The sequence below is a fragment of the Danio rerio genome, chromosome 18 (genome assembly GCF_052040795.2).
Source record: "Danio rerio strain M-AB ecotype USA chromosome 18, GRCz13ab, whole genome shotgun sequence".
NCBI classification, from domain to species: Eukaryota; Metazoa; Chordata; class Actinopteri; order Cypriniformes; family Danionidae; genus Danio; species Danio rerio.
This window is the reverse complement of record NC_141038.1, coordinates 40953969-40967849: the sequence shown is the minus strand read 5'-3', so window position 1 is coordinate 40967849 and position 13881 is coordinate 40953969. Positions and strand designations below refer to the sequence as shown.

The 13881-nt window shown below is 34.4% G+C and overlaps 1 protein-coding gene and 1 long non-coding RNA gene across 3 annotated transcripts in view; one reads left to right on the top strand and one right to left on the bottom strand.

Annotated features, from left to right (window-relative positions):
• luzp2 (leucine zipper protein 2) overlaps window positions 1–13881 on the top strand; it is a 251221-nt gene that overhangs the window by 184351 nt on the left and 52989 nt on the right. For both annotated transcript variants that reach the window (NM_001099255.1, NM_001114715.1), the window contains 1 exon segment: window positions 9173–9235. In NM_001099255.1, the coding sequence (NP_001092725.1) occupies window positions 9173–9235 (63 nt within the window).
• Window positions 1029–5807, bottom strand: LOC147839792 (uncharacterized). Its single transcript, XR_015515183.1, has 3 exons — window positions 4687–5807; window positions 2753–4558; window positions 1029–2206 (listed from the first exon to the last, which is right to left on the bottom strand). It is a non-coding gene; the product is annotated as an uncharacterized LOC147839792 (long non-coding RNA).

The window sequence follows — 13881 nt, the reverse complement described above, 5'->3', positions numbered from 1 at the left end:
TTCTAGGTTTAGTTACTGCTCTATTAAAGCATGTTAAACATCCCATTTCCTCCATGTAGAATGTTGGCTTCATTCTGCTGTGTCACCGCTGCACTCTCTTTGCTCACCCCATCGAAACTAATTACCAGGAAAAAGCTGGAATCCTCATTAAAGTCACTGAGACGGCGTGTAAGGGCCGGAGCGAGTCTATTCTATTTTAGGCATTTACCTTTCGTTCTGGAAGAGTTATGTTACAGTAATTATGGAAAACTGTGGGAAGCACCTTGCTGACTCTGGAGGAGATACACAATTATCGGCATGCAACTTTTCTTGTTTCATCTCTGTGTGTGGCTGCGTGCAGTACTGCGGGGGAAAGAGACACAGCGGCTCGTGTTCAGAATGAGAATGAATCTCGGAGAATTAGCATTTTGCCAGCTCCAGCCATTCTTTCCATTCTGTGAACAGTTCACCACCAATTGACACCAATTACAGATAGCAAAGCCGATTCACAACCCCAGATATATTCACAAGCTGCAACAATGTGCCCGTTAGGCTCAGGCAATGTTAACATTTTACACTTCTGTTGAAACGGCCCAACGAGCTGTGACCTTTTGTGTCTTTTTATGACAACCTTTATATAATCTAGCTATTATGTTGAGCTGTTAGCATTATGCTGAGACTAAACTGTTTTGCTAAGCGGAATAAAGTTCATATTATCTTATTAAAATTGCATAATCAAAATTCATGAACTGAGAGAATGGTTTAGCTTGTGGAAAGCATAGTTCTTCTAAAATAACAATAAATTGAAAAAAATAATAATGTCATGAGTTTTTCACCATGCTCTCTTTAGCTGTGTTTTTGTGCATAATGTTGGATGCCCCGACTATAAAAATACATATAAACACATTTAGATCATTCACTTTAATCATTACAATTGGACTGTGAAGAGACTTTCAACTAGAAAAACAAATAAATGTTTCTGAAGACAATCACCTGCTGCACCTTTAAGTTGTGTACTGGATGCTAAAATGCATGTTGTCAATATGACAGTTATGGCCATCGAGATAGGAATACCCAGGAACACTTTTGTGTGTATTTTTAAATAATTTTAATAAAATGACAATGTTAGCATAAAATATACACACATTTAAGTAAAGTCAGGGTATTATAGTTATATGGGTTTTATGTTAAAGTAATTAAATTTACAAATCTGACATCTGAATGTTAAAATGACCACCTCTGTTGATCCATATGGTAGGTCTACATTTATTTCATCATTGCTGTCATTTTACAATGAAAAGCAAAAGACGAACTGTAATTACAAGTTCTAAAACGATGTGACAATTTGGAAACTTGTGATTAAAATTGTATAGACATGGCATGTTCAGCTTTAATCTGCAACTGTAAGAGCTCTGCAAGTCGGAGCTCTGAGAAATTCCCAGTTTATTAGTTGTAATTACAAATTACACGAGTGTCTGAACTCTTTTCACAAGTTGGAGTCTCATAATTACAGTAATTAAGACATGGCATGAACTCATTTTAACCAGGAGACCAATCTGAATACACACCATCTCCAATGTTGTTTAAGTCTTTCAGAAATGCTTGAGCCAAAGTCTGTCATCAAAATGATTTGGCTAAATTCACTCAAAGAAATGTCTTATATAAGATTGGGTTTCCTAACAGTCTGTAATACTCCGAATACAAGATCCTGGTCCTGCGTGATTCATAAAGGGATTTATCTGTAAGCAGTAAATAAAAACATACAGTCAAAACAAAATGAATACCCATGGCTTCTGACTGATGTCTTATAAGGTGCTTTAATTACAACAAATCCACAACTGTAGTCAGTCTTGCAGTTTGATCGCACGAATGTAATCTTAGCCTCCAGTATTAAAATGAATACCATTTGATGAACAATATAACACACATTCTCCCTCACTGTAGTAAACACATCTCAAGCTCATATTGTGAATACACTCAGGAAAATTTGATGGGTGGTCGATAAAAAGTATAATGTTAAAAAAAAAAAAAAAAAAAAAGATTAGTTATCTTGGATTTTTATTTATTTATTTATTTATTTATTTTTTAAGAAAACCTATTGCCTTAAAGGGGTGGTCTACTATGATATAATATTTTTAACTCTGGTTTATGTGTACTGTGGCTCTGTGAACATAAACAACATCTCTGAATGTAATACGCTCAAAGTTGAATGCAAAGGAGACATTAGCTGCGTCCCAAATGGCACACTCTACACTATGCACTCATGCACTATGTACTTATGCACTTACACACTCAACAGGGTAGTATATGTATGTAGTGGCATCCCAAATGGCACACTAATGTTTTTTTTACTAAGCGGAAATTTAAACCGTTTCCCTGATGACGTTTGACGGTTGCCAAATCAGTGAAGTAAACGGCCGAATTATCAAATAATACCTGCCGTGAGTGTTGCCGCAATCACTATCGGGAGGCGCTATAATCACTCTCGTAAAAGAATTTTGCTTTCACCATCCAAATTAAATAAAGTTATTCAACATGTGCGTCCGATAGCTCCGCCCCTTCCGCTATGTAAGCAAACCTGCGGTCGTTGAGTGCGTGAAGTGTCCATCATTACACACTTCATTTTAGCGGCTGAATGAGTGCATCATCCGGGTAATTAAAGTGCACTTATTATTTTTAGAGTTTTCAGTGTGAACGCACTACTTACACTATTTATACTACAAAATGGCATAGAATAGTGCATAAGTATGCGATTTGGGACGTAGCTATTGGCTTTTACTGAGTAGCAAACAAAGTTTGGGGACAACAAAAAAAGTATGTCCAGGCTAGTGGGATCACAAACACTTCAGGTTACCTGCATTTACCATGCGCATACACCCTTGTGTAGCAAAGGGGCGTGGCCAGAGACGCTATAATGTTATAGCACAGAAAGCTAAAATGCTGTCCATACACTGCTATTTCCAAAGAGCTTGTTCTGTTTCTGTATTTGGGCTTCCAGAGGACATGACACAAAGAGAAGAGTGGTTACAATTTAATTTTAATAATGTTCAAGAGAATTATTTAAAAAATAAATAGTTAGCATTTGACAGCTTCCAGAATCTCTTCCAGTTCAGTGCTTGATTTAGCTAGAAGCTCCTATTAAGGTTGGAGAAGCAGCTCCAACCATAATAGACGAACCTGAGGATTGTGAGCCCCAACCTGATATTTTTATTTGTTAAAATTGAACACCATGCACAGTTCCTAGCGTTAATGGTATGTTGTAGCAAGGATGTATACAAGGATGTAAACAACTTCCTACAATTTAGGTACAAATTTGTATTTATCTGTCAAACTCCTGTAAACAGCCATACCCTTCAGCATCTCAGCAGTGTCTCTCTATGCAGCCGCTTTCCCTGTGTTCTACATCTCAAACAACAAACTTGCAAAAGATATGTGAATGTTTTACTTACACATGCTTATTCCAAATATATGTGAAAGACATTTGTCAGATGTTATTTTAAAGTGTCTGTGTCCTTTTCAGCCTCTGTCTGATTTAGGCTCAAACTGATATGCTCAACAGCTACTCTGACTGACGGTATTTACACAGTGCAAAAGCGCATGGAGTCAATCTACAAATCACAGTACATGTTAGCTGACCAATCAGAGCCTCTTGAGGGCGGCCCTTTCAGAGGAACTAGGAAATATGTCATTTTCATGTTAGCTGAATAGCAGTATATATGATATATGAAAAATAACATGATTTTCTACAAATGAAGCATGAGCACACATTGCTTTGCATATTATAAAGACAACCAAGCCTTAAAAATACTTTATCCTTTAAAATAAAAAAAAATAAAAAAATGGCAAAGATTAAAAAAGGTAAGCCAATTTAAACAATTCCAATGTACAATAGGTTAACTCACCTTTTAAAGTAACTAAACGCTTTTTACAGATTAATAATCTTGTAAATAATGTTCTGTTTCTTGCACAGACTGATTGTGTGTCTTCATATAAGAGCTCAATTTATTGTCTAGTAATAATTTATGTATTTAGAGCTGTGACAAAAACTTAAAGGAAGATTCAAAATGCATCACTATTTTCTCTTGAATCAACTCCGAATTGACCAGCAAATGTTGCTCTAGGCTAGTTGTTAACCACTGAAACACTCACATTAATATCTATTTTAGGTTTAAGTGGTATTTGTAAGGAAGTGGATGCAAGCAGAGGATGGATATCTCAAAGCTTTTATCACTGTCTGCAGTTAAATACTAGGTTCTGAATCTAGAGTGAGTCTAGAGTGAGTAGACTCACTCACAAACAGGAATTATAAATAACACATTAATTTACACAATAGCAATCACAACAGGAACTGGAAACATCAAACCACAGGCAGGACAAGGATTTGTTACAATACAATATCAGACAAAGAATAAACTGAACTCAGGGATATAAATATACAAGATGTGATCAAACTGGTGCGTGACACAGGTGGAACTAATAAACATAAACAAACGGCGGGAAAACAGAACAAAGGAGTCACATGATATAAACAAATTGAAGCACATGGAACAAACACATGTTATATTACATGACACAACAACTACATGAACACAACACAACAGTATAGTGATGCATTTTGAAAATCTTAGAATTAATTTGTATTGCATGTATATGTTTCTTGACTCTTAAAGGTTTAGATGTAATGGAAGTACGGCTTTGCAATCTTACTTGTGATTATATGAATAATATTTTACCAACAAGCCTAAAAGCGGTTATGTTTATGTGAATTTCAGCCAATCTTGAAGCAATGTGACTTGTTTGTTTGACATTAGTATGTGTCTAACTTGTATGAGCAAGTTGTGTATTGTTTGTATAAATTTGTACACAGTAAGCAAGTTACTTATAAATATGTCATGTTATGAAGTTAGTTATGTGGGCTTTGTTTTTCTTGACCTTGAACACAGTGCTTAAGTCCCATGTAGACTGCTAGCAACTTTATCGCTGCTTGTCGGCACTGGCTGATGGTTAGGTCGTAAGTGGGCATTCCAGTTGCCTAGTTACATTTTTGAATGATGTTTACTCCCTTTTGTATTATATGAATTGGTTTTCTTGCTGCCAAAAACAAACATTTGAGGGGAACTGCTTCATAAATTGTTTAATGTGAACAATCAATTGAGAACAGTGGATGGTTTTTGCCATTGCAGTAAGATATCTTGGTAACATGTGGCAACAAAAGCACTGTAAGTGTGAATGGAGCTTAATAAAAAAAAAATAAGCCTAATGCAAAGGCTGTTTTAGAGAGTTTTCCTAGGCAAATCCTAGACTAAATAAGACAATATTTTCTGCTTCTTAAATTCATAAAACTATGATGAGTAAAGGCTCATACACACCGGGACGCTTTTCATTTGTGTTTATCATCAGTGTTTTACGAGACGTTTTTCTGCATTTAAACTTAATCGATTTTCACTGGCATCAAGCAGAAGAGTACGCAAAATCACTCCTTGAAGTTAGATGGCGCTACTCAACTTTGAGCTTCCGAAACCCGCTTGTAACACAGAAGAAGAGGAAGAGAGGAAGTTCACACGCTTGTTGTTAAAGTTTCTGGTGAATCGAACAAGCATAGATTATTTAAATAGCAGCTCCTGCTCTAGCGATGAAAAAATTATTATTGTTCACAGAGCAATAAGCAGATCCACGTTTATATAATCTCTGGGCATCTTCTTTAATTTGCGCTTGCATTGACAGTTTTGCACTTGAGCGCCTCCAAGTGCTGTTTACAGTAACTGCAGCAGCTCTGTGCACGTGAACAAAAGTGCCTCCCTGTTTGGTGGAGAAGGTTTTAACGCAGCGTGTCAAATAAAAAAACGAGCATGAGGCGTTTTTTTTTTTTTTTAATGGAGCTTTTGCGCCTGGTGTTTTGCGCGTTGGTGTGCACAATCACATTGACGCCCTTTATTTAGTCACGAGGCACTAAAAGTTGATGGAAAACGCGAGCAAATAACGTCTCGATGTGCACGGGCCTTTAAGGAAACACTTTAGTCAAACAAAGAACCTGTTCTTCATTTATCCTTGCATCATATTGGAAACAAGTAGAAGCAGTCCAATCGTTGTGTGACTTCATCTAAGATTTAAGCTTGGTGTATTCAAGTCATTATGCTAAAAATAATAATACAAAATTTAAAAAAAGTTACTAATTACAAGGCTGCATACATGTGCACGCGATATGTATGTCTATGTTGTCCGCATGCAGTGCATGTTGTGCACAGGTGATATGTTTGTTTATGCCATACACAGGTGCTAATTATGTTGAGTGCATGCAATATTTATGTCGTGCACACAGGATACATAACAAATGCAAAAGTCTTCATTAATCCTTTTTTTTTTTGGCAAATGCCACTGTAGGGACTCCTTTCATATCAGATGTATAATCCTGTTTCTCAATTTAGCTTTTCTTTAACTGGGGTAGCCACAGCGAAATGAACCACTAACTTATCTAGCACAAGTTTGACGCTGTGGATGCCCTTGCAAGGAAAAAATAAATAAATATATATATATATATATATATATATATATATATATATATATATATATATATATATATATATATATATATATAGTGTTATTATTATTATTATTATTATTATTATTATTATTATTATTATTATTATTATTATTATTATTATTATATTTCAATAGGTTTAAATTGGCATTCAAGACTCATGGCATGTGACAAACTTAATATTCAGAATCCATTACTTCAGTCTACTTGGACCAATAAACTGCTTTCCATTGATGTATTGCTTGTTAATTACAATATTTGATTGAGACAAAACTATTTGAAAATGTGGAGTCTGAGGGTTAAATAATAAATAAATGAATAAATGAATGAATGAACAAATGAATGAATGACAAACGTTCAAACGTTTTGAAGTTGCTAAGCAACTAATTTGAGTGCTGATATATTTACAGTAGGACATTAACAAAATATCTTCATAGAACATAATCTTTGCTTAATATTATAATCAATTCTGGCTTAAAAAAAAAAAAAACTATAATTTTTAACCATGCAATCGATTTTTAGCTATTGCTCATTTTTTGATTTTTAATGTGGCAAACCTAATTGTTTGAAAATTAATATGCATTGCTAAGAATAAAATTTGGACAATTATAAAAGCAGTTTTATTTTTTCAGTGTTATAACTTTTATAATCATCAGATTCCAGTTATTCGAAGTATTATCTCAGCAAAATATTGTTCTATCCTAATAAACCACATATCAATAGAATCAATCTCAATTTTCACAAATCTTCACTTATGAGGGATTTTTTAGTTCAGGGTCAAATTTAAGGATTTGAATTGAAATGTTATAACTGATGGTTAAAACAATTGCTTTAATACTGCTAATCAGTCCTATTATAAGTGTGGAAATATTGGTATATTTACGTTCAATTACCTTTCCTAAAATTATTTTGAAAAATCACAGCATAAAACTTTGAAGTTTTCGACAAATAAAAATATTTTAGTGTAGACACCCAAAAATTACACTCAGGATGCATATACTGTATAGTTTACAAACAAAAGCCGCATGAAACTAGGAAATGAGAATCAAGACACCACTCTGTTGTAATCCACAAACCAAGATTGCAAAAAATATGTATGCATTGGCTGCAGTATATCAATATGTGAAGTTGGGCTGAATTCAATTAAAGTGCTAATCAGACTGAATAGACCCGCAGGTCTGCTGGAAACGCACAGCTGCTCGACCTCTGTATTTAGATGTGTTGTTATTTTTTGTCAGTGTCTGCAAAGACTGGAGGCAAGAGAGAGAGAGAGAGAGAGAGAGAGAGAGAGAGAGAGAGAGAGAGAGACTGAGAGAGAGAGCAAGAGAGAGAGTTGAGGAAGTTTGACATTCAGGGCTGAGCTGGTGAATAAGGAATAAGGAGCAATAGTGGAACGTTCTATTTGATTGGTGTTGCGGTTCACCCTCAGGGCTGTAAACACTTCTGATTCTTTTTTGGCTGTTTTGTTCCACACTCGGGATTGTTTTGGGAAACCTTCACTCCTGCATTTGTATTCCATATAGGTCGTGTTGGAATATTTTTTTTATATGGTTTTCTTTTCATTTGAGTTCAGTTCACCAGGGGTAAAGGTTTTCATGAATTTGCATTGCTGTTATAAACATTGAATATACAGTAAGGTCTGAAATACACTTGTTATTCGGTTTCATTCTTTCTTTCTGTATTCAATCTGGGAAAACCCCTAAATCAGCTCTCTAAAAAATAAATAAAGTAGATTTAAAAGATTCACAGCACAATTATCAAATAAATCATATTAGAAAGAAACAAACAAACAAACAAATAAACAAACAAAAATAATATATATTTTTTGTCTGCTTTCAAATACAGTCATACAGTATATATAAATGTACTCTCAGTATTGTCAGGTCAGAAATAATTCATATACAATGTTTTTATTTATATATTTAAACACTTTACTCAGGAAGGATTCTCTTTATTACATGCCTATAATTAAAACTAAATTTATTTGTTTATTAGTACAGTACATATTTTGCATGATCATATTCTACATTCATAATATTACCTCATACCTAAACCCAACTACTACCTTAATAACTATTTATAAGCAGCACTTAATAATATACTAAATACTTACTAATAGTTATTAAGGTTATTGCCTCTTTGAGTACTAATAAACAGCCATTATTTTAATAAGGTAATAGGTTATAATATATATATAGGTTATATCATATATATATATAGACCAATATATATATATAGACCAATATATATATATATATATATATATATAGATATATATCATATATATATATAGACCAAGTGCTCACTAAACCTCTACTGGAATTCAATTTTTGGAATTTTGAAATTGAACTTTGCTACACAGCAACATACTAAACTTTTTGGACAAGCTTGCATTTCCGGTCTGCTGAATGAATGGAAGTCTATGGGGTGAAAAGTGCAGTATGACTACGGCTTAAGAGCAGAGTGTGAAGGTTAAATTAGAAGAGTATGGCACAGTTTTGCTTAAAATATTGCAATGCACACAACTTTACACTTTTAAAGTATTTAAAAACATTTTTTTCTATAAATCAAGTTAAAAATCATGCCCAGTTTATTGCTTATTTTCCTGTACAAAATGTCACTAAGGCTTTATTATGCTTTCTTTTTTCCATGCAGATAAAGTTCTTAAAGATGGAGATGGAAAAGAAAACGAAAATCATCAAAGACCTTCAGCAAGAGGTACCTTTTTAATGTTTAAAGCCAAGGAAGTATTATTAATGTATTAATTCTGAAGTTAAGCAATACTGCCTCAGAACATCAAAGAAAAAAGATGCCGTCTCTATTTTAACAGTCATGGAATTTATAGGATATGTGAGATTAAACGCAATTGAATAAATCAAGGGAGAAAATCATTACCAGCCACACAGTTGTTTTTGCCAATGGCTTATCATAAATTAAGAAAGAAAATATAAAACTGGCTTTTTTTTTTCTTTCTCGGTGGAGATTTATATTATGAATACTATGATATGCAGTTTAATTGCATATTTGCAGAAGAAAGATGTGCAGTCTTTAATTGAACATAAATTAAACTCTTGGCTTTAGTTCAAGTTAAGCCATAGATGATGACAATCAAATATGATTTGTTTAAGAATGTTGTATCACTTACCTTGTCTGAGTCACTTAAACTTACTCAACTATATCACTTAAGTATAACGAAATACATCCTTTATTAATTATCATTTACTCACCCTCATTTTAAGCTTCTCTGCTTTTATTGTAAGAACAAAAAAAAAAAAAAAAAAAAAAGCTGAAAGTGAGCATTTTCACTTTTACATTCATTCATTAATTTTCCTACAGCTTCCCATAAAGCCAAAATGTCCCTTATTTAACAGGGGTCACAAACTATGAACCACCAACTATGTCAGCATATGTTTTACATAGCAGATGCACTTCCAGCCAAAACCCATTAATGGGAAACACCCATACACTCTCAAACTCATACACTACAACCAATTTAGTTTATGAAATTCTCCCATAATGCATGCTTTTGGACTGTGGTGGAAATTGGAGAACCCGGAGGAAACCCATGCCAACATGGCTAGAACATGAAAACTCCACACAGAAATGCCAACTGGCCCAGCCAGGACTCTAGCCAGTGATCTTCTTGCTGTGAGGCGACAGTGCTAACCACTGAGCCACTGTACTTCCTCAATTTTACATATATTAATTAAATTTTAAAAAATTATGTTAACTTATTTGCAGCCTTTTATAATAAGGTTCCATCTAGCATTAGTGTCATGAAGAATGGTCCATGAGGAAAATGTTTATTGAAAATAAAACGAAAGACATGGCAACAAAAGAGCCACACAAAAAAAACCAGGCCTACAACCAAGAGAGAGCAAATGACAAACACTCACTGAAACACAAGGGCTATTTATGCAGGTGACAGCAATTAGGCTAATCAAGCAGATGCGATAACAAGGGGAGGATACAATGACTCACCAGGGCAACTAACTGGGCTAAGCATGACAAATAACCTGTGGTGTAAAGTAACAAACTACATAAATACTCATACTACTGTAATTAAGTAGTTTTTCAGGAATTGTAATTTACCAAGCACTTTTAAAAATGTGCACTTTGTACTTTGGGGAAAGTAATTTCTAAGTGCTGTATTGGTACTTTTACTTCGCTATTTTCCGATAACCTGCAGTCACAACTTATTTTTTTCTTGTCTATGAGGTTTAGAAAACATCCAACCTAAAGTCAAATAAATATCAACATCTAATGATGTAGTGTATGTTACCACTATGGCATCTATCAGATGTTGGATTTTGGTTACCATACCTGAAGAATAAATGTCATTTTTTGATGTCAATATGACATTGGTTTAAGATGCTAGCTTGAAGTTGGATTTTAGTCACTTTCTAACATAACCTAATATAAGCATCATTTGAAGTCCTTATTGGACCTCAAAATAAGATTGTCCTTAGAGACGCTGGCTAGACATTGAATTTTGTTCACCTGACATCACAACCTAATAAATCTAACCTAATATTAGCATCTTATGACATTGTGTGCCTGCTGAGCAATAACTAAATTCACAACAGAATGTTACGTTTACACACATACACAAATTACATGTAAATGCATCAGCTTTTTACAGCCTAATAGTCAATAATGTTGAATGCTTTTTAAAGATCTACTTTTTACTCATACTTTGATTTATATTTACAACTTTTTTATATTATATTATATTAAAACATTTTAATGCCTATCCCTGGTTACTCTGAATCTTGCATGCTTAACCGACTACGATTCAGCTTTGTGATTTGTTTGCTGAGAACTATTAAACTTCTTGCACTTGGATCTAATCTGTCTCCATGTCGTCACCACCACCATCATCACACATACTGGATAATTTGGCAGTTCATTCCGCTGTGGCAACCCCTAATAAACAAAGGGACTAAGGCAAGGGAAAATGAATTAATAATGATATTTTGTTGCCCAATATTATTATAGTGAATTCCATAATAATTCCTGTTTATACTGCTAAATATGGCAAAATGCAAGGTGATAACTGTGGAATAGAAAAAAAAAAGTTTTTAAATTTGTAAATATTTAGTTTACTAGTTAAAATAGGATTTCTAATTATTAACATAATTTCCGAATGAAATGATGAAATATAATTTCTATACGCCTGCTTATTTATTTATTTATTTATTTATTTATTTATTTATTTATTTTCAGCCTAGTCCCTTTATTAATCTGGGGTCGCCACAGCTGACTGAAATGCCAACTCATGTTTTACGCAGCAAATGCCCTTCTAGCTGCAACCCATCTCTGGGAAATATTTATTTATTTATTTATTAATGTATTTATTTATTTATTTATTTATTTATTTATTTATTTATTTATGTTTGTTAGCTTGAAACCACACACGGTTTCGGTGTTTTGGCTTATAATCATCTTGCAATTTATTTTCTGAATAATGTGGTGCAAAAATTGAAATGCCAAATGACAGAAAAGCTTTCTGTTTGAAGAATTGAATTTTTGACACATGATAGCCCTTCCAAAGTTTGCTATTTGCACATAACAAAAATCTAAAATTTCAATCAATCAATCAATCAATCAATCAATCAATCAATCAATCAATCAATCAATCAATCAATCAAACAAATAAATAAATGCAAATATTTGGCCAGCTATAACATCTTGCATGCTTTACTTACTAAATAAAGCAAGTCAAACAGGTTTGGAATAACATGAGACTGAATAAATGATGACAGGGGTCTGTGTTTTTTGCATGATCTGTCCCTTGAAGGCCACGCTGTTCAGTTCTAAAATTGGAGGTTGTTGTTTAAAGTGACTGCGCTGTGCCCGATCTGCCTGGATGGATCCCAGTGTCACTGCAGACTGTAGCAGGGCAGCCTTATGTCACTTTTAATGACAGGTGCCATTTTTCTCACAGACTTGGCCACTTGTTCTTCTTCAGAGAAGGGTAGAGATGCAAGTGTGTGGGTTTGATACTCAGCCAATTCCACCTCATTGAATCATACCGCAAAGCTATTCTGCTTCATTACCTCAAACACTCACTTTCACTTCCTCTAAGAACGCCCTTTTCTTTCTCCTTTTTCAGTCTTTCCCCTTCACTTTACGGTAACACCTATGTGGCCCACCAGCTATTATACATTCCTCAGTCCGTTTGTTGGTGTGGGGCAGTGTGACTTGGTACACAGCAGGTGTTACAATTACAGTAAAAGTAGAAAAGAACCTGTTGAACTTCCAGCTTTAATTTAATGGCGGAAGCGCAAAACATGTACTCTAAAAGCAAGTGCTCTGCTGAGATAATGGATTTGCCATTTTTAGATGTTTTGAACTTTTCTGTCAAACGTCACAAGGTGGACGTGAGTGAAAGGCTGGACGTTTATGCACACCACATGAGCTCCACAGTTTGATGCAATTCAGTGAAAGCAGCACTTAGTTGGACAGACACTGTAGGGATTTTGTGGTTGCAAGAATTGATGCTAATTACCAGGCTACATATTATTTGTTATTTCTTTTTTTCAAATGTTCTGTAAAAAACACAAATTTGAAGGGGGAAAGTGCAGTATTATCTAATAGAAGGTTCAAAAGGTAAATCTATTTATCTTTGCCAGTCTGTATTAATTGTTTTAAAATTTCCCGACTATATCTTTCCTAAACTGTTCAAAATGTGTTAAACAAAAAGCAAAGAATCAAATTATGTCATAATTCAACAAACTTTTAAATTGACAGCAGTGGTCCTAGAGGTGAAGTCGTTCAAAATGAAAAATATATATGATATATATGCTTTGTGCTGCGCAATGGCACAGTAGGTAGTGCTGTCGCCTCACAGCAAGAAGGTCGCTGGTTCGAGCCTCAGCTGGGTCAGTTAGCCTTTCTGTGTGGAGTTTGCATGTTCCCCCTGCATTCGCGTGGGTTTCCTCTGCGTGCACTGGTTTCCCCACAGTCCAAAGGCATGCGATACAGGTGAATTGGGTAAACTAAATTGTCCATAGTCTATGAGTGTTAATGAGTGTGTATGGGTGTTTTCCAGAGATGGGTTGCAGATGGAAGGGAATCAGCTGTGTTAAAATTAATTCCGCAGTGACGACCCCAGATTAATAAAGGGACTAAGCCAAAAATGAATGAATGAATGAATGGATGTTTTGTGTTTACTTCAAACTACTAACACAGTTAAACATCAGACAGACTCAGAGTAAAACTTCAAACACTAAATCAACAAACTATGTTTGAAATGATGAAACTTGCGACCTTAGTTGGCTAACGATGGTTTACGGAAATGCACCCAGAGTGTTTCTATCTAATCATCCTCTGTTGACTTTTATTATAGATCAGGGGTGCAC